This window comes from Peromyscus californicus, unplaced genomic scaffold (genome assembly GCF_007827085.1).
Source record: "Peromyscus californicus insignis strain IS unplaced genomic scaffold, ASM782708v3 Scaffold_3__1_contigs__length_106647218, whole genome shotgun sequence".
NCBI lineage: Eukaryota > Metazoa > Chordata > Mammalia > Rodentia > Cricetidae > Peromyscus > Peromyscus californicus.
The window spans coordinates 69,985,860-70,009,670 of record NW_026294551.1 but is presented as its reverse complement, the minus strand read 5'-3'; the positions used below and the strand labels follow the sequence as shown (position 1 = coordinate 70,009,670).

Below are 23,811 nucleotides of genomic sequence, written 5' to 3'. Positions count from 1 at the left end.
AAAAAAAAAAAGAAAAATCTAATAAAAAACTGCGACAAATACTGGTCCAAACATATCTTTGGAGAAAACAAACGGACAGAATGAGCCAGTCACGTTGATGCACACCTCTAATTTTTTGTGGTTTTTAGCTTTTTTGCGGGGGGTGGCGGGGGTGGGAGTGGGCGGCGCTGAGACAGGGTTTTTGTGTATAGCCCTGGCTGTCCTGGGACTTACTTGCTCTGTAGACCTCAGGCTGACCTCCAACTCACAAAGAACAGCCTGCCCCTGCCTCCAGAGTGCTGAGATAAAAGGAGTGGGCCACCAAAGTCCGGCTTTTTTGTTGGTTTTGTTTTGTGTCAGGGTCTTACTGTTTCCCAGGTTGGCCTTGAACACATGGCAATCCTGTTGCCTTAGCCTCCAGAATGCTGGGGTTACAGGTTTCCTGAACTCTACACCATTCCACCCTTCAAGGCCCTAGTCATATTCATACTAAACACAAGGCCCACATTAGATAAAACACACCAGCCGGTGGTCACCAATCACCTCTGTTGGGATGAGCCAGCCCGTCTGGCTCCGCCCACGTCTCGGAGGGTTGAAGGCCCCGCCCCACCCTTCGGAGTTTCCCAAAAGCCTGTGCGGCGGCCTCCGGCAGCTCCAAGATGGCGACTCCCATGCATCGACTTATAGCGCGGAGACAGGCGTAAGAGAGACGCCCAGTGGGGTCTGCGGGAGGGCTGTGGGTGTGGAGACGCCGGTCCGCTCGCTAGTGAGCTGGCGCGGGCTGCGGGACTGAGTGGGTTCCGGAGCGTCCGAAATGGATCCAAGAGGTGTTCGCTGGGTGGTTTATGTTCCCCTGTCCGTCCCACACGTTTGTCAAGGGTAGCCTGGATGCGTGATCCCAAACCTTCACCCCCCGGCACCCAAACTTCTCCCGCTTGTCCCTCTGCAGCATTCCCCGTCTCCTTCCTATCGCCTTTCCTGGAAACAAGCCTGTCTACAATGCCTCTACTCATTTCTCATCTACCGTCTCACTTTCTGCCGTTCTCTCCTCCAGTCAATAATTCTTTTAGTACCTACCACTCCATGCCAAGAGTTTCAGTGTGAAGAAAAATGTTTCCAAGACAGGCGGCTTACAGTCTAATTGTGGAACCAGTTGACACTCTGAACAAGTACAGCTGGTAGTCTAAAAGGCTTTGTGGGAAATAAGAGGCTGTGATGGAAAAAAAAAAAAAAAAGGGCAAGGCCCTCTTCAAGTTAGTTGGACTGTAAATACATTAGCGGAGGGTGACGTTTGAAGACAGACTGAAAGGCGTAGAAAAGACCGAGTCACTAGAGGATTCCGGAAAAGAAAGGATAGACAGTTGTGTAATTGCTTTGAGGCTGTGAGAATTTTTTTTCTCCTATAAAATGTAGTTAGCTCGTTAAGGGTTAATACATTTCCACCTTTATTGAATCTCTCTCATCTGATAAAAATTTTGTTGCGGGAACTTGATGGTCTGTAGCAGGCAAACACTTCGTCCTTTAACTTCCTTTGGTCCCATTCTTTTTGTTTTGTTTTCGACAGAGTGTTTCCGTGTAGCCCTGGCTGTCCTGGAACTCTCTCTAGAACAGGCTGGCCTCTAACTCAGATCCACCTGCCTCTGCCTCCCCCATGCTGGGATTAGAGGAATGGGCCACCATCGCCCAGTTTAAAATGTAATAATTTAAACATAAGACTTCATCTGAGATGAACCTGTGTTATCTGTACTTAGCAAACCTATTATTCCACTATCTATTGTCCTTGGTCACAGTAGTTGTCTTGTAGTTCTTTTTTTTTTTTTTTTTTTGGTTTTTCAAGACAGGGTTTCTCTGTGTAGCTTTGCGCCTCTCCTGGAACTCACTTGGTAGCCCAGACTGGCCTCGAACTCACAGAGATCCGCCTGGCTCTGCCTCCCGAGTGCTGGGATTAAAGGCGTGCGCCACCACCGTCCGGCGTCTTGTAGTTCTTAACTAAATTCTTTTGGGTTGTGATAGCTCATGCCTTTAGTCCCAGTATTAAGGAAGGCAGAGACAGGTGGGTTTCTTGAGATACAGAGCTAGTTCCAGAACAGCCAGGGTTACACAGGGAAATCCTGTCTCAAAAAGCAAACAGGTGGTAAATACTTGCAGCCTTGGAGCCATTTCCCTACCTGTTGAGCCTTTGTTTTGCCAAACTGTCTTTTTTTTTTCTTCATTCTCAGCATTTTGTGCCATCACCATTTGCTTGTATGTAGTTCGTAGGTAGCTAGCACACATTGTGTGTGTTTGTAGCTGTTTCTGTATGTATTTTATATACTTCAAGACAGGGTTTCTCTGTGTAACAGCCCTGGCTATCGTGGAACTAGTTCTGTAGACCAGATTGGCTTGAGCTCACAGAGATCCACCTGCTTCTCTCCCTGTCTCCCGAGTGCTGGGATTAAAGGCGTGTGCCACTGCCGCCCAGCTTGACTGTTTATATTTTATATTGGAAGAGCCCCATTCCTCACTACATACATTGTCCATACAATCTACTTTCTAGGGCCTTATCAGACTTCTTGAATGCAAGGAAAGTCAGAGCAGTAAGTCTGGAGGAAAACTGGGATGATGATAATATGTAATAAGAGGGCTGGGGATGTAGTTCAGTTGGTAGAGTGCTTGCCTAGCAAGCATATGGTTTTGGGATTAATCCCCAGCATATGGGAGGTGGATGCAAGAGGATCAGGAATTCATTTAATTCAAGGTGAGCCTTAAGATAAATGGGATCCTGTCTCAAAAAAAAAAAAAAAAAGGAAGGGAAGAAAAAGGAAAGATAAGCGCCCAGGTGAAGCTGGGTGGTGGCGCACACCTTTAATCCCAGTACTCAGGAGGCAGAGCCAGGAGGATCTCTGTGAGTTCAAGACCAGCCTGATCTACAGAGCGAGATCCAGGACAGGCACCAAAACTACACAGAGAAACCCTGTCTCAAAAAACCAAAAAAAAAAGTGGGGGGGGGGTTGTGTTATAGCCCATGATTTTAATCCCTCCACTTAGTTCAAGGTTAACTTGATCTGCATAGCAAGTTCCAGATCATTCATGGCTGCATACTGAGACCCTGTCTCAAATAACAACAAAAACACCCTAATTTTAAGAGTACTAAATTAAGTTACTAGGGTCTCATTTCACCCCTTTTCTCTCTTAAACTTGTTCTTTTGGCTCTAGACTTAGGCTATTTCAGTGACAAGATGGCTTTTCTTTTTTTCTTTTTTTTTTCCTTTTTTTTTTTTAAAGAATTATTTATTTATTATGTACACAGAAGAGGGTGCCAGATCTCATTACAGATGGTTTTGAGCCACCATGTGGGTGCTGGGAATTGAACTCAGGACCTCTGGAAGATCAGTTGGTGCTCTTAACCTCTGAGCCATCTCTCCAGCCCCCAAGATGGCTTTTCAAGAGTTTCTCTGTGTAACAGTCCTGCTGTCCTGGAATTCACTTTTGTAGACAAGGCTGGCCTGGAACTCGCAGAGCTCTGCCTGTCTCTGCCTCTGGAGTGCTGGGATTAGAGGCGTGCACCATCAAGTCTGGCAAGACATCATCATCAAACAAAAGACTCCAGCAATGTTACACTTACCCTTTGTATGGCCATGTGACAGTGGTATGCTCGTTTTCTCAAACCTACCAAAAGGTATGTGAAACTGAAAGGAAAATACTATTTATGGATTGAGTACCCAATTGTGTGGTGATACTGTGTTCCTCAAAATATTGTGCACGCTAATAAACGTATCTGGGGTCAGAGAACAGAAGAGCCACTAGATATAGAGGTCAGAAAATGGTGGCACACACACCTTTAATCCTAGCATTCTGAAGGCAGAGATCTATCTGGATCTCTGTGAGTTCAAAGCCACACTGGAACAGCCAGGCATGGTGACACATGCCTTTAATCCCAGGAAGTGATGGCAGAAAGCAGAAAGGTGTATAAGGCGTGAGGACCAGAAACTAGAAGCTTTTGGCTGGTTAAGCTTTTAGGCTTTTAGCAGCAGTTCAGCTGAAATCCATTCAGATGAGGACTCAGAGGTTTCCAGTCTGAGGAAACAGGATCGTCTGAGTAATTGGCGAGGTGAGGAATCTATGGCTGGTTCTGTCTCTCTGATCTTCCAGCACTCAACCCTATACCTGGCTTCAGGTTTGATTTTATTAATAAGACCTTTTAAGATTCATGCTACACAATTGCTTTTAATGTCCTTGTTTTTCACCTAAGCTGTAATTTATTAGATTAAAAACCTGGGTATTGGTCCAGATGTCATGGATCATGCTTTTAATCCCAGCACTCAGGAGGCAGAAGCAGGTGGATCTCTGAGTTCAAGGCCAGCCTGGTCTACATAGTGAATTCCAGACCATCCAGGGCTACATATGATACCCCGTCTGCAAGAAGAAGAGGAGGAGGAGGAGGAGGAGGAGGAGGAGGAGGAGGAGGAGGAGGACGAAGAAGAAGAGGAAGAAGGAGGAGGAGGAGGAAAAAAAATCTGAGTGTTTTCAGGAGGCTTGCCAGGCAGCGGTGGCACATGCCTTTATTTATTTATTTATTTTTTAAGATTTACTTATTTATTATGTATACAGTGTTCTGCCTGCATGTATGCCTGCAGTCCAGAAGAGGGCACCAGATCTCATTATAGATGGTTGTGAGCCACCATGTGGTTGCTGAGAACTGAACACAGAACCTTTGAAAGAGCAGCCAGTGCTCTTAACCTCTGAGTCATCTCTCCAGCCCCGACACATGCCTTTAATCCCAGCACACAGGAGGCAGAGCGTTGTGGAATATTTTTTTTTTTTTTTTTTTTTTTTTTGGTTTTTCAAGACAGGGTGTCTCTGTGTAGCTTTGCGCCTTTCCTGGAACTCACTCTGTAGTCCAGGCTGGCCTCGAACTCAGAGATCCGCCTGCCTCTGCCTCCCGAGTGCTGGGATTAAAGGCGTGCGCCACAACCACCCGGTGGAATATTATTTTAAGGTGTTACTTTTGTTTATGTTGTATTTGTTTAACTCTGTGAAGCTGTGTTACTGTGCCCATGTAAAACACCTGATGGTCTAATAAAGAACTGGCCAATAGCAAGGCAGGAGAAAGGATAGGTGGGGCTGGCAGACAGAGAGGATATATAGGAGAAGAAATCTGGGAAGAGGGGAGGAGAAGGAGCCAGAGAAGGAGGAAGACTCCAGGGGCCAGCTACCTATCTTCACAACTAGCAAGCCACGGAGTAAGAGTAAGATTTACAAAAGTTAGAGAACGGGAAAAGCCCAGAGGCAAAAGGTAGACGGGATAATTTAAGATAAGTAAAACTCGCTAGAAACTAAGACAAGCTAAGGCCGGGCATTCATAATTTATAATAAGCCTCCTCTGTATGTGAATTTATTTGAGAGTTGGGTGGCAGGCCCCCAAAAAGAGCAAAAACCTCCAACAGCAGAGGCAGGCAGAACTTTGAGTTGGAGGCCAGCCTAGTCTACAAAGTGAGTTCTAGGACAACCAGGGTTGTTAACATATAGAAACCCTATTGGGGGGAATTAATTTGTGTGGGTGTGTGTGTGTAGGAATAGAGGTCAGAGGAACTTGAAGTCAGTTCTCTGTTTCTTCCACCACACAGATCAGGGATCCAATTCAGATCTTCAGGCTTACAGGAAGCACCCTTACCTGCCTTAAAATTTACCCTTAAAATGTTTTAATGGGTTAGGGGTCTACTTCAGTGGTAGAGAGCATTTGCTTCATGCGCATGAAGGAGGCCCTGGGTTTAATATGTAACACTACAAAAAAAAAAAAAAAAGAAAAAGAAAAAGAAAAAAAAGAAAAGAAAAATAGAAATCTGTATTCTTTGCATTCTGAACTAAAAATGTTGGCCTGAACCTGATGGTGGTGGTGCACACCTTTAATCCAGCTCTCTGGAGGTGGAGGCAAATGGATCTCTGAGTTCGAGGCCAGCCTGGTCTGGTCTACAGAGCCAGTTCTAGGATGGGCTCCAAAGCTACACAGAGAAACCCTGTCTGGAAAAAACTAAAAAAAAAGTTGGTCCGAATGCATCATTACTGGAGTGGAAAAACTTAATTCTTGTTTTTATGTGTTTGTTTTGCTTGAGAGAGGGTCTCTCAGTCTTTAGCTCAGGCTAACTTTGAACTTGCAGCCATACTTCCTAATTTACTTCCTGAAAAGTGAAGAATTATAAGCATGAAACAGCATGATGGGCTTAGAGGAGCCAAGATCTGTTCTGTTGAGCCCCAGGATGCATGCATTGATCCACTTACTCTACTATTTCTGTGTCTGTTAGAGTAAACATCACTGTATGCTTTTTCAGGTCAGAAAGTGTCACAAGACAAAACTTCTAAGGCTTGTATTATGTTTTTTTCTTTGTAGTGAAGCCAATAAGCAACATGTAAGATGTCAGAAATGCTTGGAATTTGGACATTGGACATATGAATGCACAGGAAAAAGAAAGTACCTACACAGGCCTTCAAGAACTGCAGAGCTGAAGAAAGCTTTAAAAGAAAAGGAAAATAGATTATTGCAGCAAAGGTAAGTTTACATATGGTATCCAGAGGAAATTGCCCATATATTTACAGAATTGACTAGAGGCTGAAAGGTTCATTATAATACTAGCTGGGGTTTGTTTTTTTGTTGTTGTTTATTTTGGGTTTTGGAGATTGTCTCACTGTGTAGCTCAGGCTGGTCTCAAATTTGAAGTTCTCCTGTCTCAGTGCCCTGAGTCCTGGGATTACAGGTGTATACCTCCAATCCAGTTTCTAAAAGCATTGGCTGATTTTAATGAATGGCTACCCTGTGTCAGACACTAACTGTGCTTTTCACAAGTATTAGCATATCTAAACCTCCCATCTCTACTAGTAAGGTAGCTATTAACCTATTTGTGTGCTCACACATATGAGCTTTGCACATCTGTACATTCCACTCAAGCTCACTAGATTGCTCTGTATGATGTTTGGGAATACAGTCTTGAGTTTGTTTTTGTTTAAACAATAACTAAACTTGTGGTTAAATTTGCTCTTGTAAAAGTGTGAAATGACCGTGTGTAGTTCTAGGAACTCAGATTATAGCTATTGTGCTGTTGTTTGCCTTGTTCAGTAAGTAGTTAAAGTTCTAAACAAAAAAAAGAAACAAGTCCGTGTGTTCAGTCATCTTAACTACTAACTGGCTTTGATGTACATGAGATAAGATGTTCTAAGTCAGCCATGACTGTACTGCGTGTAGCCTGTCCCAGGAAACTCCACTTGATTCTAGCAAGAAATCCTGTTCACTTGAGCATATGTAATGAAGGCAGAGTGTTCTGAGGCTAGCAGAGGATTGTAAAGTCACTCTTACTGATGGGAGCTTTTGTTTCCCTTATGTCCTTCAGCATGGGAGAGACTAATGTAGAGAAAAAGATCAAGAAGAAGAAGAGGTAGGTGGCTTTTGGTGATACTACCTGGAGGGAGGAAGATTGGGACGGAACTGTCTTTGTTAATATTTTCTTCTTCTGTGGAATTTATTAGCTCCATTTTTTTTTCCTTTTTCTACAGTGCTCTAGAATCCTTATACCTGAAAATACTAAATGATTTCCTCCTCTGGATCTCACAATAAAATCTTACCAAAATTTTGCTAGAGGGGACTGGAAAAATGGCCCAGTTATGTAATGTACTTGCCATGCACATGTGTAAATAGCGAGGTGCATCGGCGGTTCCTGCAACCACAGTACTGGAGCGGGGCTAGAGATGGGTGGATCCTGGTGAATCACTGAGCATCCAGCCTAGCTGAACCAGTGAGCTCCAGGTTCAGCTACAGCCTCTGAAATGTATAGAGCAATTGAGAACACCTGATGCTGACCTCTGCTCTTCATACACAAACATGCATACTGGCATGCAATTGTGTACAAACACATACCACATAAATGGACACATAAATGAAAAAAAAGTTTCTGTTAAGTCTAGGCATGGTTGCACTTACTATATATAGTCTTGGTTGGCTTGGAACTGGCTATGTAGAACAGGCTAGCCTCCGTCTCAGAGATCACCATGCCTGGCTTGTTTATTGGTTTGTTTTTTATTGTTTGGTTTTGCTTTTGATTTGTAGATCTACTTGTTTGCTTGTTTATTGGTTTTTCAGGACAGGGTTTCTCTGCGAAACAGGCTTGGCTATCCTGGAAGTCACTCTGGCCAGACCAGGCTGGCCTCGAACTCAGAGATTCACCTCTGCCTCTGCCTCCCAAGTGCTGGGATTAAAGGCTTGCACTAACAACGCCCAGCTTAGATTTATTTTATTTACGTGTATAGAGGTGCATCTGGATGCCAGAGGGGGCATTGGATCCCTTGGAGCTGAAGTTAAAGATGTTTTTTGAGCTGCCAGATTGGGTGCTGGGATCTGAATTCCAGTCCCCTGACAAAACAGTAAGGCTTCTAAATGCTGAGCCTTCTCTTTAGCCCCTGTTTTATTTTTCTGAGACTAGATCTCACTCTGTAGCCCAGGCTGGCCTCAAACTCTTTGTGATCCTTCTACTTCAGCTTCTTGAGTGCGAGGATTCCAGACTTGAGCCACCATGCCCTGCTCTTCCTTTTGTTTCTTTATATTTGGGTGAGACAGATATACCTGGACCTTACTATGTAGCTGAACTCCTGATCCTCCTGCCTCTACCTCCTGGGATTATAGCCATGTGCCAGCATGCTCAGTGTGACATAGTATGGGAGGTATACCTTGTGAAATCCAAGAGAGTTGCTGAAGTGATAGAGAGCTTGTAAAGTGGGGAGGCATGTGTTAGAGCAGTTAGGCAATCTCCTAACATCGATTGTGCCTAGGGCTAGTGTGCAGGAGCTCAGCATGATCGGTTTTTAAGCACTGTGTTAAATGTCAGCTTTCCATGTGCGCATGCTTTGTTTAACTTGAATAGGTCGAAGAGTGTCACGAGTTCCAGTACCTCTAACAGTGACAGTTCGGCCAGTGAGTCTTCATCAGAGAGCGAGACATCTGCCTCATCCTCCTCAGAGGACAGTGACTCGGAAGACAGCCCCTCTAGCTCCTCCTCCTCAGTTTACTCCTCCTCCTCTTCCTCCTCCTCCGACTCAGATTCAGACTCCAGCTCCTCCAGTAGCAGCAGTTACAGTACAGAGAGCAGCTCTGATGATGAGCCACCAAAGAAGAGGAAAAAGAAATAGAACTCTCTCTACACTGAACCAGTGGACCAAAAACATCAGTGTGACCCACAGGGGAACTGAAAACATGCTCAAGCAAGCAGGTTAGCTGGATCAGCTTGTTAGAATTCAGACCTTTCTAAGTATTTGCCATTGTATAGAATATTAATAAAGGATATTATATATATAAAGACGTTTATTTTAGGAATGAATATTGTGTTCTTGCTGTTTTTCTTCTTTTAAAGATGGGTCTCACTTTGTAGACCTGGCTGGCCTGGAACTTATTATGTAGAGGAGGCTGGCCTTGATTTCACAGCCTGCTGATGCTTCTAGTACAGGGATTAAAGATAATGTGCCACCATGCTCAGCTTTTGTTGTTGACATTTTTTTTAAGTATTTGAAATACATCTGTAGAACATAATCAAAGCTGAAAACCAGGAAATCGGTTTCAATGATAAGTCATTTTTTCTGCCTCTGAAATGAATGCCTTATGTGGGTATGTATTAAGGTGTGTAGGACAGGCTTTGAAGGGACTGCATCAGAATATCAAGTAAGAAGTTGCTCTTTTTGCTGTGTTTATTATGTGAGATGTGATGATAGATTGTGTACCCTAATACAATTTGTCTGAAGATCAGAGAACAGAACAGGCCACTTGATTAAACACAGAGGCCAGGCAGTGGTGGCACATACCTTTAATCTTCGCACTTGGGAAGCAGAGGTCTTTCTGGATCTCTTAAGAGTTCAAAGCCACCCTGAACTACATAAGATACTCAGTCTAGGAGAGAAAACAGAGCCAGGCAGTGGTGGTACACCTATAATCCCAGTACTTGGGAATCACACGCCTTTGATCCCAGCACTAGGAAGGAAGTAAAAGGGCGGAGAAAAGTATATAAGGCGTGAGGAGACAGGAACTAAAGGCTTCTTCAGCCGAAGACCCTTTCAGCTGGAGCCCTTTTGGCTGAGGACTCAGACATTCAGTCAGAAGATTCGTGGAGTTGGCGAGGTGAGAAGTAGCTGTGGCTTGTTCCTTTGTCTCTCTGATCTTTCAGCATTTACCCCAATATCTGGCTCCAGGTTTTTTATTATAAGACCTTTAGGAATTCGAGCAACAGTGAGATTTGATACATTGTTATTTTAAGTATAGCTTTCCTACTGTTAATAAATGTGTTCTATTTTTATGTTTGTGCTCAGAAAATTATTCTGATTTTTCTGTCCTGAATATATAAATTCAAGGAACCTAATACAGTACATTGAAATGATGCAAGTTTCAAGTCTTTATGTTTCTTTGTTTTTTGTTTAAGATTTACTTGTTTATATGTGTGTTGATGTGCATCACATTTGTGTGAGAGCATGCGGAGACCAGAAGAGGGCATCAGACCCCCATACCTCCTCAGACCCCTGTGGCTGGAGCTGTAGGCAGTTGGAAACTGCTGTGTGGGTGCTGGGAATCATACCTGGGCCTTGGGCAAAGGCAGCAAGTGCTCATGACTGCTGAGCCACCTCTCCAGCTCCATGTTAAGGTTGTTCCTTTGCTTATCATTCATTTCCTTCTGGTTTCTTGGGTCCTTTTTTTTTTTTTGTCGTCTGTGTTTTTCTACATGTACCAGTCACTTTTTATTAGACGTTAGTTCTTTGTCATGTTATGAAGATTCAGCCATAGTTGAATTCTTCATAGATGGAACTGAGCATTTGGTCATATTCAGGATTGCAGAGAGTCCTCTGTACTGGCCCTTCCTGCAACCTGCACATAAGAAAGACAGCAACTAGCCGGGCGGTGGTGGTTCACACCTTTAAGCCAAGCACTCTGGGAGGCAGAGCCAGGTGGATCTCTGTGAGTTCGCGGCCAGCCTGGTCTACAGAGTGAGTTCCAGGACCGGCACCAAAACTACACACAGAACCTCTGTCTTGGAAAGAAAGAAAGAAAGAAAGAAAAAAAAGAAAAGAAAGCAAGCCAGCAACTGAAGAGCACGTGGGTGCCGGCACGGTGATGACCCCAGCTGTGCTCTTTCCTCGTGTTGCTGGATTGGTAATATTGGGCACAGCCCTAGTACTCCAGGGCTTGCCTTTTGGATAAAGTCACCACCCAGCTTGGCATGTCTCCCAGCTCAGCATCCATGAGTTTTGTCTTCACTGGTACAACTGATGTCATGCTGGAGTCTTGACTGAAGAACCAAACATCTCAGGAGAGCTCTTGGTTGGTTTTTTGAGACACGGTGTCATATAACCCAGGCTGGCATCTAATTCCCTAGGTAGTTGAGGGTGACTTTGGACTTCTTACCCCCCTCCTCCACCTCATTGCTGGGCCACCACACCTGGCATTCTTTTTCTTTTAGTGGGTCTGCCTCTTTCTAGGTCTATCTGCCCTACATCTGTGTGGGAGCCCAGGGAGGCAGGCAGTTGTGAGCTGTGGATGTGGATGCTTAGAGCTGAACTCAGATTTTCTGCAAGAGTGTGCTTAACTGCTGAACCATCTCTCCTACCCCTGCTCACTTTATATTTACAAGATTGCTTTTTTTAAGGGTGAGAGCAGTGTCTCAGTCAGTAAAATGGAAGGGACTGAGGTGGGCAGATCCATGGAGCTCATAGGGGGGCCAACCTAGTCAGTGAGCTCCAGATTCAGTGAGACACTGTCCTACATGAGGTGGAGAGCAGAGCAATTGAGTACAATGTGTGACATTGACCTCTGGCCTACACATAGACACATAAGCTTTCATAAACTTTGCATTTTATATTTTTTTTTCCAATCCGAACCCTCAGTCTGGTGAACGCTAGGCAAAACGTGTGACAGGTTGTATGGTAACCGATCCCATGTGACTTCATGAGTATGAATAACTAGGGATAAGCTGCTATATTGGCATAACATGTACACAGTTTAAATCTAACAGGGTTAGGGAAATACTGTGCAATATTTTAAAAAGTAATGTACTATAATGTGAGGTTTAGCCACATAATTCTGTGGCCTTAAACTTTTTAGAAAAGAGATATAATTAGTTCAACAATCTTGATTTGGGGGCAGAGGATGTAGCTCAACTGGCTGAGTGTTTGCCTAACATGCTGGAAGGTCTGGGTTCGATTCTTAGCAGTACATAAATTAACCAAATGGGCATGATGCTATATGCTTATTTTTGTTTTGTGGCTTTTGGGGTTTGTTTTGTTTTTTGTTTGTTTGTTTTTGAGACAAGATCTCACTATGTAGATCAGGCTGACCTCCAACTCAGAGAGATCCTTCTGCCCTTGCCTCCTGAGTGCTAGGATTAAAAATGTTTGTCTGGGGCAAGCCTGTAATAATCCCAGCACTCTGGAGATGGAGGCAAGAGGATCAAGAATTCAAACTATATCATGTCAAATTAGATGTCAGAAAAAGAATATAAGAAGGAATAGACAAGGTCAATTGTTAAATAAAGTGGTCAGGTTTTTTGGAGGCAGGGTCTCACTGTGTAGCCTTGTCTATCCTCACACTCTACATCTTTCAGCCTATCAAGTGTTCACATTAACAACATTCAGCACTACACCCAGCTTTGAAAGTTATTTTAACTAATGAGGATGGAAACTAAATACATCAGTATTTGTTGAATGTCTCTAAAGCAGTACTTTGGGGAAACATAACCCTAAATTTCACTTTGGCTTTTGTTGTTACTGTTAATTTTTGATACAGGGACTCACCCTCCTAAGTGTCAGGATGAAAGATGTGTGAGCAGCCTTACCTGGCTATAACTTTAGGGGAGGGGGAATATCTGAAACAAATGTTTGTAACTTTAGCAGTTAGGAAAATAAAACAAACCCCTGAATAAGCAGAAGAAGAAAATAAACATCAAATTAAGGACAGGTATGGTGGCGCACGCCTTTGTTTGATCCCAGCATTCGGAGGCAGAGGCAGTTGGATCTCTGAGTTCAAGACTAACCTGGTCTGCTTAGTGAGTTCCAGGACAGCCAGGGCTCCATAATAAGACCCTATTTCAAAAGTAGATTAATAAATTCAAAATCAAATAGAGGAGCTGGAGAGATAGCTCGGCAGCTGAGAGAGCTTTCAGCAGTCATGAGGATTGGAGTTCTGATCCTGGCTTCCACATGACAAACCTCCTGTGGTCCTCTAAGCTTTGGGGAGGATAAAGATATAGAGGCCTCACAGGGGCCTGCTGGCTTCCAGCCTAGCTAAGATTCTGCCTCAGGTGCAGGAAGAAACCCTGCCTCAGAGGAACAGTGAGAAAGGTAGAGGACGACACTTGACCTTTTGTGGTCTCTGCACATACACAAGGAAGTAAATGTTTTTTAACAAATTTAAAAGTTAAGAAGCAGGGAATGTATTTGGTAAAGTGTGTCTAGCATGCCTGAGGCCCTGGGTTCAAGTTCCAGCCTCATATTAACCAAATGGGATGTCAGCAAACCTGTTAACCTAGCAATCTGGGAGAACTTCAGAAATTCAAGGTCATCCTTGGCTTTCAAGACTAGTCTGAGGGGAGCAGGGGTGGCACACGCCTTTAATCCCAGCACTCGGAGGCAGAAGCAGGCGGATCTCTGCGAGTTCGAGGCCAGCCTGGTCTACAAATCAAATTCCAGGACAGCAGGACAGCCAGAGCTATTACACAGAGAAACCCTGTCTCGAAAAATCAAAGAAGGAAACTGGGGGAATGATACTGTAAACAGCTTTACTCCTTAACTAACAGTACAAAATAATTTTTTTTTTTTTTTTTTTTTTTTTTGGAGACAGGGTTTCTCTGTGTAGCTTTGGAGCCTGTAGACCAGTCTGGCCTCGAACTCACAGAAATCTACCTGCTTCTGCCTCCTGAGCACTGGGATTAAAGGTGTGCGCCACTATCTCCCAGCTCAGTTTTTCTTTGTTGGTTTTTCAAGACAGGGTTTCTCTGGCTGTCCTGGAACTTGCTTTGTAAACCAGAGTGGCCTCTAACTCAGAGATCCACCTGCCGCTACCTAGAAAGCGTAAGGATAAAAGACGTGCACTACCATGCCTAAAAACTGTTTTTCTTAGAAGAGGTCTCTCAATATTACCTACTGTGATCTTGTACTGATAGGATCAAAGCCTCTCATATTACCTACTGCTATCTTCAACTGATAGGATCAAAGCTTCTCTTTCTACCTACTGCTGTCTTCAACTGATAGGATCAAATGCTTCTCATTCCTCAGTCTCCCAAGTAGCTGGGACTACAGGTATGTACCACTACACGTGGCCCTGGAAAAATTCCTTGAAAGACAATCTTCTGAGACTTACTAAAAAGTAAATGGATAGCCAAACTGGGCGGTGGTGGCGATGGCGGCAGTGGCCGTGGCCGTGGTAGTGGCAGTGATGGTGGTGGTGGCGGCGGCGGCGGCGGCGGCGGCGGCAGCAGCAGCAGCAGCGGAACCAGTACCCATGCCAGCCTTTAATCCCAGCACTAGAGAGGCAGGAGCATCTCTGAGTTCGAGGCCAGCCTGGTCTACAGAGTGATTTCCAGGACAGGCAGAGAAACCCTGTCTCAAAAAACAACGGCAAAAAAAAAAAAAAAAAAAAAAAAAAGTAAATGGATGCTAACCTATATTAAACTCAATTTATAGTTTAAAACTTTAACCACTGACAGCTCCATTTATTAAATGTGGTTGTTTTTTTTTTTACTTTAAAGTTAAACACTTAAATATATATCCTAAGAGGAAATAAACTTTGAACTGAGAGTAATAATATACATAGGGTGTGCATATATATATATATAGGGTGTACTTGTAGATAAGGAAATAAATTGAACCAATGTAAAAGACTGCTATTCATAGATGGGTTCCCTGCCCCTGGGTAATTATTTAAAATCATCCTAAAGATATGAGAGAAAGCTACACAGAGAAACCCTGTCTCAAAAAAACAAAAAGGAAAAAAAAAAAGGTATGAGAAAAAATGCTGCCAAGGTAGTTTAGTGACCCTTTTTTCCAGGCATGCGTTATCTTACGTAATCCCTTCTCATAACTGAATCAGGGCTAATCTCTGTGAATAGACTGGAACAAAGGTAACAGGATGTGATGCCATGGTAGGCATTACAGCTTCCGCCTTGTCTCTTCAAACACACTCTGTAGGATAGGCCAGTCTCTGAGACATGAGGATACACAAGCAACTGGGGAAACACCTCCTGAGCAAGTGCTAAGTCGCCATAACAGCCCTGACTCATCAGAAATGTCGGAACCACAAGGGAGTCTTCCATGTTGAGTGAAGCTCTAATAACTGTAACCTAAAACCCCAGGCCAGACCTGAATTCCTGACTCACAGAAATTGGGAGATGATAAATACTGTTTTGTTTCATTCCTATTTGTTTTGGTTTTTTTTGACTTTTTGAGACAGGGTTTTTCTGTGTAGCCCCGGCTATCCTAGAACTCACTCTGTAGACCAGGCTGGCCTCAAACTCAGAGATCTGTCTACCTCTGTTTCCCAAGTGCTGGGATTAAAAGTTTGTGCCACCACCGTCCAGCAAATTCTGTTATTAAGCCATTGGGCGTTGCGAAATCTGTTATGCAGTAATAGTTTTTTTTAAAGACCTAATAATGTTTTTGAATTTTGAAGCTCATGGTTATTGAAAAGCTCCATTCAGGTTTCTGTTCAAAATTTTTTTGTGAAAGGGTTCTCTTTGCCAATTTACCTAAATTAGCCCCTCCCCAAGCCTTTGCCTTGATTTTCCCTCACTTATACTTGACTATCTGTTATGTGACTCTGTGTGTGTGTGTGTGTGTGTGTGTGTGTGTGTGTGTGTGTGTGTGTGTGTACGGGGGTGGGGGGAGGATATTCACAACTGTGTCTTCTCCATTAATGTGGCCGTTCTACTTTATGAAGATAAGAATTTAGTTTTGCTCACTCCTGCCTCTGAGGCCCTGACTGTTACCTGAAATCTATAGGAGCTCAATGAATCAACTGTTGGCAGAATAAATAAATGAATTAGGGCAAAATCATCAGCATTCATATTTGCCTTAGTGTTATTTGGACTCTTAGTTGAATGAGGGAAGCATTTCGTCTGTGAACTTGTGTGAACTGACACTAAATGTTGTCACTAGAATCCTTATAACAAAATTTCACTTTTATATTTTAATTACCTTTTATGTGTATGGGTGTTTTGCTTGCATGAATGTCTGTGCACTATTGATGTGCCTAGTGCCTCTTCACCCTCCCCTGCCAAACTAGAATTACAAATGATTTGTGAGCCTCCGTGTGGGTACTGGGAATTGAACCCAGGTCCTGTGGAGGAGCAGCCAGGGCTCTTACCTGAGCTATTTTCCAGCCCCCAAATCTTTCTTTTTAAGAAATGGAAAATAGTGCCAGGCAGGAGTGGAGCACACCTTTAATCCCAACAGTTGGGAGGCAGAGGCAGGTGGATCTCTGAGATCCAGGCCAGCCTGGTCTACATAGCAAGTTGTAGGACAGCTGGGGCTACACACGGAAACCCTGTTTCAAAAAAAAAAAAGAAATGAAATAAAATGAAAAATAGGACTCTGGAAGTGACTCTCTTGGTAGAGTGATTTCCTAGGACTCATGAGGACCTAGCTTTGATCCCCAGCACCTCTTAAGTGGAGTGCAGTGCTGAGTGATAGAGGCAAGAGGATCAAGAGTTCAGGGTTGAGCCGGGCGGTGGTGGCTCACACCTTTAATCCCAGCACAGCCAGGCAGGTCTCTGTGAGTTTGAGGCCAGCCTGGTCTACAGAGCGAGATCCAGGACAGGCACCAAAGCTACACAGAGAAACCCTGTCTCGAAAAACCAGGAAAAAAAAAAAAAGTTCAGGGTTGTTCTTGGCTATACAGAGAATTCAGGGCCAAATGGGCTACATAAGACCATCTCAAAACCACAACGAAGACAGTGTTTACAGCTGCATTTTCTGTTGATCCACTTTTCTTCAAAGAATAATGGAGTAGATAGCCTATAAACTGCCCTTGGTGATCCCTAAACCCTGACACTTTCCAGCCTCTCCCAAATATGACTGATTTATGCAACTACTAGAATGAAGACATTGAGAATTCTCACAGAATATCCCATCGTAGCTGAATTTCTTTTGTTTGTTTTTTTGGTTTTTTTGGTTTTTTTTTTTTTTGTGACAAGGTTTCTCTGTAATCCCTGGCTATCCTGGAACTCACTCTGTAGACCAAACTGGCCTAGAACTCAAAGAAATCCACCTGCCTCTGCCTCCAGAGCGCTGGGATTAAAGGTGTACACTACCACACCCAGCTGAACCAAGTTTCTTATTTTATTTTATTTTTTATTTATATGGGTGCTCTGCATGTATACCTGCATGCTAGAAGAGGGCATCAGATCCTATTATAGATGGTTGTGAGCCACCATGTGGTTGCTGGGAATTGAATTCAGGACCTCTGGAAGAGCAGCCAGTGCTCTTAACCTCTGAGCCATCTCTCCAGCCCCCAAGTTTCTTTACAAAAAGTAAAAAAAGAAAAGGAGGCTGCTAAGTTTCTTTCTTTTTTCCTTCTTTCCTTTCTTTCTTTCCTTTCTTTTTCCTTCTCCTCTTCCTCCTCCTCCTCCTCCTCCTCCTCCTCCTCCTCCTCCTCCTCCTCCTCCTCCTCCTTTTTGTGAGACAGGGTCTCATTATGTAGCCCAGGCTACCCTTAAACCCATTATATAGTCCAGGCTGTCCTCAAACTCTCAATTTTCCTGCCTCAGCCAACCAAGTCCTTGGATTACAGGTGTACACCAAAGTTTGCTTCTGAATGACTCATGTGGTAGCCAAACAATGATAGTCATTTACTGATACAGAGTTAATCATTAAATCATGTTGGATTGCAACAGCCAAAATCTACATATCCAGACATGATATGTCTTAATATGGGCAGGCCAAGTTCAAAAGAGTCCTGGCAGAGTAGTTAATATTTTTTATAATATGTAATGTAGCCCATCATTGAGGTAATTAACTTGAAATAGCTTTTCAGTTTTGTTTTTTTTTTGTTTGTTTGTTTTCTCGTAAAGACTTGGTCCCAGGTATCTATGATAGAGGATGACCTTGAACTTCTTCTGATCCTTTTGCCTTTACCTTCTGAGTACCTTGGTTGTAGGCAAGTGCCACCACCATAGTCAGTGTTGGAGGTAGAACACAGGGTCACCCCCCTCCTGTCCCTTCCCCCAAGGCTAGGCAAGTACTTTCCAAACTGAGCTACATTCCCTAGCCCCTGAGATTTATTTTGTGACTAATTTTTATTTTATTGATCTATCATCAACTTAATAAATTGATGGGTGCTACTAGAACTGTTCAGATGTTTGCACAAAGGAAATGTTAAGCTCAAAACGATTGGAGAATTAGCCACTAAGAGTAGTCTACATGGAACAATACCTGTGAGAATGTTCGCCAAATTAGGAAAATACTAACTCAGTTCAAGTGGAAGTGCAGTCTGCTAAATTGTGTTTTTATTTATTGTCTTTAGTTTTATGAGACAAGTTCTCTATGTAGCCCAGGCTGGCCTAAAACATGCAGTAATCATCTTGCCTCAACGCAGCCTCTAAGCACTGGGATTACAGGTATGAGATCACCCTGCCTGGCTAAGATGTGTTACTGTTGATGATACCAGAGGCAGGTGGATCTCTGGTCTATAGAGTGAGATATAGGACAGGCACCAAAACTACACAGAGAAACCCTATCTCGAAAAACCAAAAAAAAAAAAAAGATACCGCCAAACTGTATGGAGCAGAAAAAGCTTAGTTGAACAGATTTATGAGGCATCTGATCATACAGGCATTTAAAGGCTTTATCATGTGTTATTAAACAATATACTGATAGTGGTCTTTGTGTTCCAGGATTTTTCTTTCGCTCTAAACCAGGGATCATAAACCTGTAATCCCAGCAGTTGGGAGGTGGAAGCAGGAGGATCAGGAGTTCAAGGCCAGTCTTAGCTACATAACAAGTCTGAGGCCAGCATGAGCTGCATGAGACCCTGCCTTAAAAACCAAAACAAACCTCAAACAAATGAAAGTGATAAGGCTGAGCATACCCTGCTTTATCTGTCATACACAGTTTGACAGCACAACAGGGTAAATTATTATTGGGATTGTCTGTACTTAAGGCAAGGGGAGGGTAGATTTTTAGTTTTCTTCATTATTAGCATGCATGTGATGTATGTGTATGTGGGTCCAAATGCCACAGCATGCATGTGGGAATCGTGGGAATCAGAGAACAACTTTGAGGAATTGTTTTTCTTGTCCTACCCTTACATGGGTTCTGGGATGGATGGAACTTGGGTCTCCTAGCTGTGCAGCAAGCACCTTTATCCAATGAGACCTTTCAACATCCCTGAAATGGAAACTAGGAGCCTGTGGGGACAATTCCCCTTCAAACAACCACACAGAGACTGGTGTAGCACTTGCTGGCTTCAAACTTGCTATGTGGTAGAAGATGACTTTGAACTCGTGACCTGCCTGCCCATGCCTTCCAAGTGCTGGGTTGCAGAACTGCACCACCATGCCCTGTTTGTGAATTTCATTTGTTGGAGTAGAATAAGCATAAAGCTTACTCTGTTCATCTTTTGCTTTGCTCTGCTTTTGTCTGTGGCACTGGGGATCACACCGTGGGCCTTGTATGTTTATGCAATGGCTTCCCCAGGGAGCTGCATCCTCAATCCTGTCTTCTCTCTTTTTTTCCCTCTGTTTTTCCACGTGCAGTTCAGCTGTATGAAGCCATTCATATCATTTTGAAACCATCTTCTCCGTCTCCATCATCTGTCTCTGGAGATCTTTCCATTTGGCAAAACTGCAGCTCTATACCTATTTTAAAAGTCTACCATTCCTCTCTTGTCCAGTCACTGCAGCAGCCGTTCTGTTTTCAGTTTCTGCAAACTTGACTCCTCTTGCTACTTTAGCTAAGTGGAAGCATGCAGTGGTTGGTTTTCCTGTGACTGGTTTAATTCATTTTGCATAATGTCTTCTTCACATTCACCCATCTGGTAGTAGCACAAGTCAAATTCCTTCCCCTTTGAAGGTTGAATGGCAGTGTGTTGTATCGTGTAACACACTTTGTTCATTCATTTACCTACTGCTAGACACTTGGTTACTTCTGCTTTTTGGCAATTGTAAATAATGTGAGATCTGAAACTCTTAGGAGAACTACCACACCACTGTTACCAGACACTAAATAATTGTGGAAATTAGCTTCCACTGAAAGTGTGATCACACTTTTTAAGGTGTTCAGTCTACAAATCAAAATACTCCTCTGTGAAGCTTTTGCAGAAGAAATGTCATTGCAGCAACTAATCAGTTTAAATTATAGGACCACTGGGTTGCTACGTGTACTTCTTTCCCAGTTAAAAACAAGAATATGACCATCGCCACACATTTGCAGCAGGCTTATTTCCAGAGTCCACGCTACAGTGTACATCGCCTGCTTTGGACTTCAGGCATAAAGGATGTGGAGACTGGAGAATCAGAAGTTCAAGGTTTTTGGGAGCTACATAATGAATTTGAGGCTAACTTGGGCTACATGAGACCTTGTCTCACAGAACCAGAAAAAAATCCATTTAGCTACATGATTAAGGCTCTCTCACTCTGTCTTTAAAGATTTTTATTATTATTAGTGATGCATAGGTGTGTGTGTCTGTATGAATGCTGATGCTCTCACCCTTCACATCAGATCCCCTGGAGCTGGAGTTACAGATAATGAGCCACCTGATGTGGGTACTGGGAACTGAACCTAGGTCGTCTGGAAGAGCAGACAGTACTCTTAACCTCTGAGCCCTCCCCCACTTTTTTTTTTCCTGATCCCAGGAGCAAACAATGATGTGATTTGAAGAAGACTATAAAATGGAATTATGTACCTAAGTGGAAATATATCAACTGGAAATATGTCGCAAGTGGTTCCATGGACTTGGCCAGTATTTCACTCCTGTGATTGTCCACTGCTGGCTGGCTTGTTTATGTCTCATTACTTTGGTTTGCTACTTAAGAGGTTTCCTGTTTGTGTTATGACTAGCCTACTGTTCATGTACAAGGTCAAGAACCTTTGACTGCTTCCGTGTTACTCCTGTGACCTCTCAGCCATCTCTCCAGCTCCTCCCACCCTGTTTTCAATGAAGTTGATCACTTTTCCATGTAACATGTGCTGACAGAGAAGAATGTAAGAGAGTTGGAAAACTGTCTTTCAAGCAAGACACATGCTCAGCACTGTATGCTATTGGGTTAATAGTAGATACCTGGTGACTTATTTTTGTATGTAAAACTATTTCAGAAGTAAAATGCAGAAGTTGTCTATGCTCCTGTGAATAACCAGTCATCCATGCTTCTGTAAGCAACCCTAAATTAACCTCACTAGGTCTCTCACACCACCCCCCAAAAGGCTATGAAAATAAGAGGGGAGACTAATTGAGAAAAGTCAATTAGTAAGAGGGGAAGGGTAACTAAAGTGGATATATGGATGAATATGATCAAATATATTATTTCCACGAATAAAAACATCACAATGAAGCCCATCATTATATATAATTAATAAATGCTAATAAAAAATATAGTGCTGTGCATGGAGCTCAGTAGGTAGAGTGCCTGCCTAGCATGCAGGAAGCCCTGGGTTACAGCCCCAGTGCATCAACAGGGAGTAGGGTTGTGACTTTGGGGGAGTCAGTTTTCTTTCTGTGTTCACACAGGTGGGTTCCAGGGACTAAACTCAGGTTGCCAGACTTTCTCAGCAAGCTCCTTTACCCACTGAGCCATTTTGTTGGCCTTCCTTTTTGCTGTGTTTTTTGAGACAAGATCTTGACCTGTGACCCTGGCTGGTCTCTTACTCAGTACTCCAGGATGGCCTCATACAGCAAGCCTCCTGCCTCATTCTCCTGAGTACTGGGATTATAGCTATGAATAAACCACCTCTCTGACCTTAAAATCACTTTTGCTGATAAGAAACATTTTCTTTGAATCATAATTAGTGACATGTTTTCACCTGGTAAAAACTATTTCATTTTACTCAGTGGTAATACTGAATTACCAAATTTAATTAACTATCATATTTTGTATTTACCAGTACAGATTTTATGGAACTGTTCCTACTATATATAATTAGCTGCATAAAATCCTTGGTTTTTCCAAAAATAATTTCATGTTTGTGTTGTATGCACATATATGTGTGGCCAAAGGAGGGTTGCTGGTATCATTTTCAGCCTTCTTATTTTGAGGCAGGGCCTCTTGTGGTACCCAGCACTCGTGTTTTGGTTGTGAGCCTAAGCATTTAATGGCTGAGCCATCTCTCTGGCCCTGGAGTTCGTGGTTTTTAACTAAACTGGCTGTCGGCCAGCGTGCCCCAGAAGTCCTCTCAGCCTCACCTGTCTCTGTGCTAGGATTACAGACATTGGTCGGACCATACTTGGCTTTGACATGAACTCTGGGATCTGAACTTCCATGTTTATGATTGTACAGCAAGTGCTCCTGAGCTATCTCTCCAGCTCCTGTGAAATATTTTAGACCCAAAGTGCATGATGATTCATGCCTGCAGTTCTGACACTTGCCAGGCTTAAGAGGACTGTCACAAGTCAGAGGCGAGCCTGGAGCACATAATAAATTCCACACCTTTCTGAGCTTCAGAATGAAACCGTGTCTCAGTAAGATAAAAAAGAGAGCTGACAATACAATTCACCATCACACACATGCACACAGGTAAGATAGATAAAGTGATAAAAATTAAAGAGACTACTTTGGGCCTGCAGGATGACTCAGTGGCACTTGCTATCAAGCCTGACTTCCTGAGTTCCATCCTTGGGACCCACACGGTAGAAAGAGAGAACTGACCATTGCAAGCTGTCCTTTGCTCTCCACACATATATACACACACAGACATGCACATAAAAGAAATGCTTTTATTTTTTAAAGTTGCTCCCAGATTTACTGAAAACATTACAGAATAGACCCAAACAGCTCCATGTGGTATTTTGAAATTCATCCCAACTGTAGGTAGGCAGTCACTGAGTGACCTGCAGGCTGGGGACTGCCAAATCACTTCAGCATTTCCTTAAAGTCAGGACCTACCTCAATTATCTCCTGATCTAGGGCTGAGATCTCAGGAACGTAATTATCTCTCTTCTCTCTCTTCCTCCTCCTGCAACCTGACAGAGCTCCCTCTCAAAGAAGGAGCTCTCTAAATCCACTTCATCAGATGCTTGACATAGCTAGCTACCCTATTGCAGTTTCTTTTTTACGTAACTTATTTATTTTTATTTTATGTATATTAGTGTTTTGCCTGCAGGTATGTCTGTAGGAGGGTGTTAGGTCCCCTGGAACTGGAGTCACAGACAGTGTGAGCTGCCCTGTGGGTGCTGGGAAGTGAACTCAGGCCCCCCACCCCATGTTCTCACAGTGAGCCATCTCTCCAGCCCCATTATGAGTTCCTTGGGGGGTAATGGTGATCTTCTTGCTTGTTGGAATGGAAGGCGGTAACCAGGCTCATGCTGGACATCTCGATGATGACCCAGGCTCATGTCGGACTTCTCGATGATGACACAGTCTTGGTGCAAACTCGGAGGATGTAGTTTTTTTTTTTTTTTAGAAAAAAATTGTAGAAGAAAAAGACACTATTGAGTCTCAAAGAAAAAAAGTAATGAAAGCAAAAAATAGTACCGAAAATTTTAGACCTTTCAGAAAATGTGCTGACCCTGATGGCTAGATAAAGATAATGCAGAGAGAAAGAGAGGAAAGGTCTAAAGATAAAATCTGTGTCACCTCTCAGAAATCAGAAACAGATGGAAGAGCACCAGCAAATTAGGGTGAAAAGCGGCAG

General features: G+C 43.2%; 1 protein-coding gene across 1 annotated transcript; it reads left to right on the top strand.

The window, feature by feature from the left end:
• The first annotated feature begins 586 nt into the window (after positions 1-586).
• On the top strand, positions 587-10,364 carry Zcchc10 (zinc finger CCHC-type containing 10). The gene is made up of 4 exons (XM_052758101.1): positions 587-679; positions 6,347-6,505; positions 7,341-7,385; positions 8,865-10,364. Exons 1-4 carry the CDS (start codon positions 639-641, stop codon positions 9,127-9,129), a joined length of 510 nt encoding a protein of 169 aa, XP_052614061.1. The 5' UTR covers positions 587-638; the 3' UTR covers positions 9,130-10,364.
• The last annotated feature ends 13,447 nt before the right edge of the window (positions 10,365-23,811 follow it).

What these genes read in the sequence shown, in the direction of transcription:
- Zcchc10 (XM_052758101.1), top strand. Translation starts at nt 639, where the DNA reads ATGGCGACTCCCATGCATCGACTTATAGCGCGGAGACAGGC. An exon ending in AATAGATTATTGCAGCAAAG is followed by an intron (nt 6,506 to 7,340) that starts GTAAGTTTACAT and finishes TATGTCCTTCAG; the next exon opens with CATGGGAGAGACTAATGTAG. An exon ending in AAGATCAAGAAGAAGAAGAG is followed by an intron (nt 7,386 to 8,864) that starts GTAGGTGGCTTT and finishes TAACTTGAATAG; the next exon opens with GTCGAAGAGTGTCACGAGTT.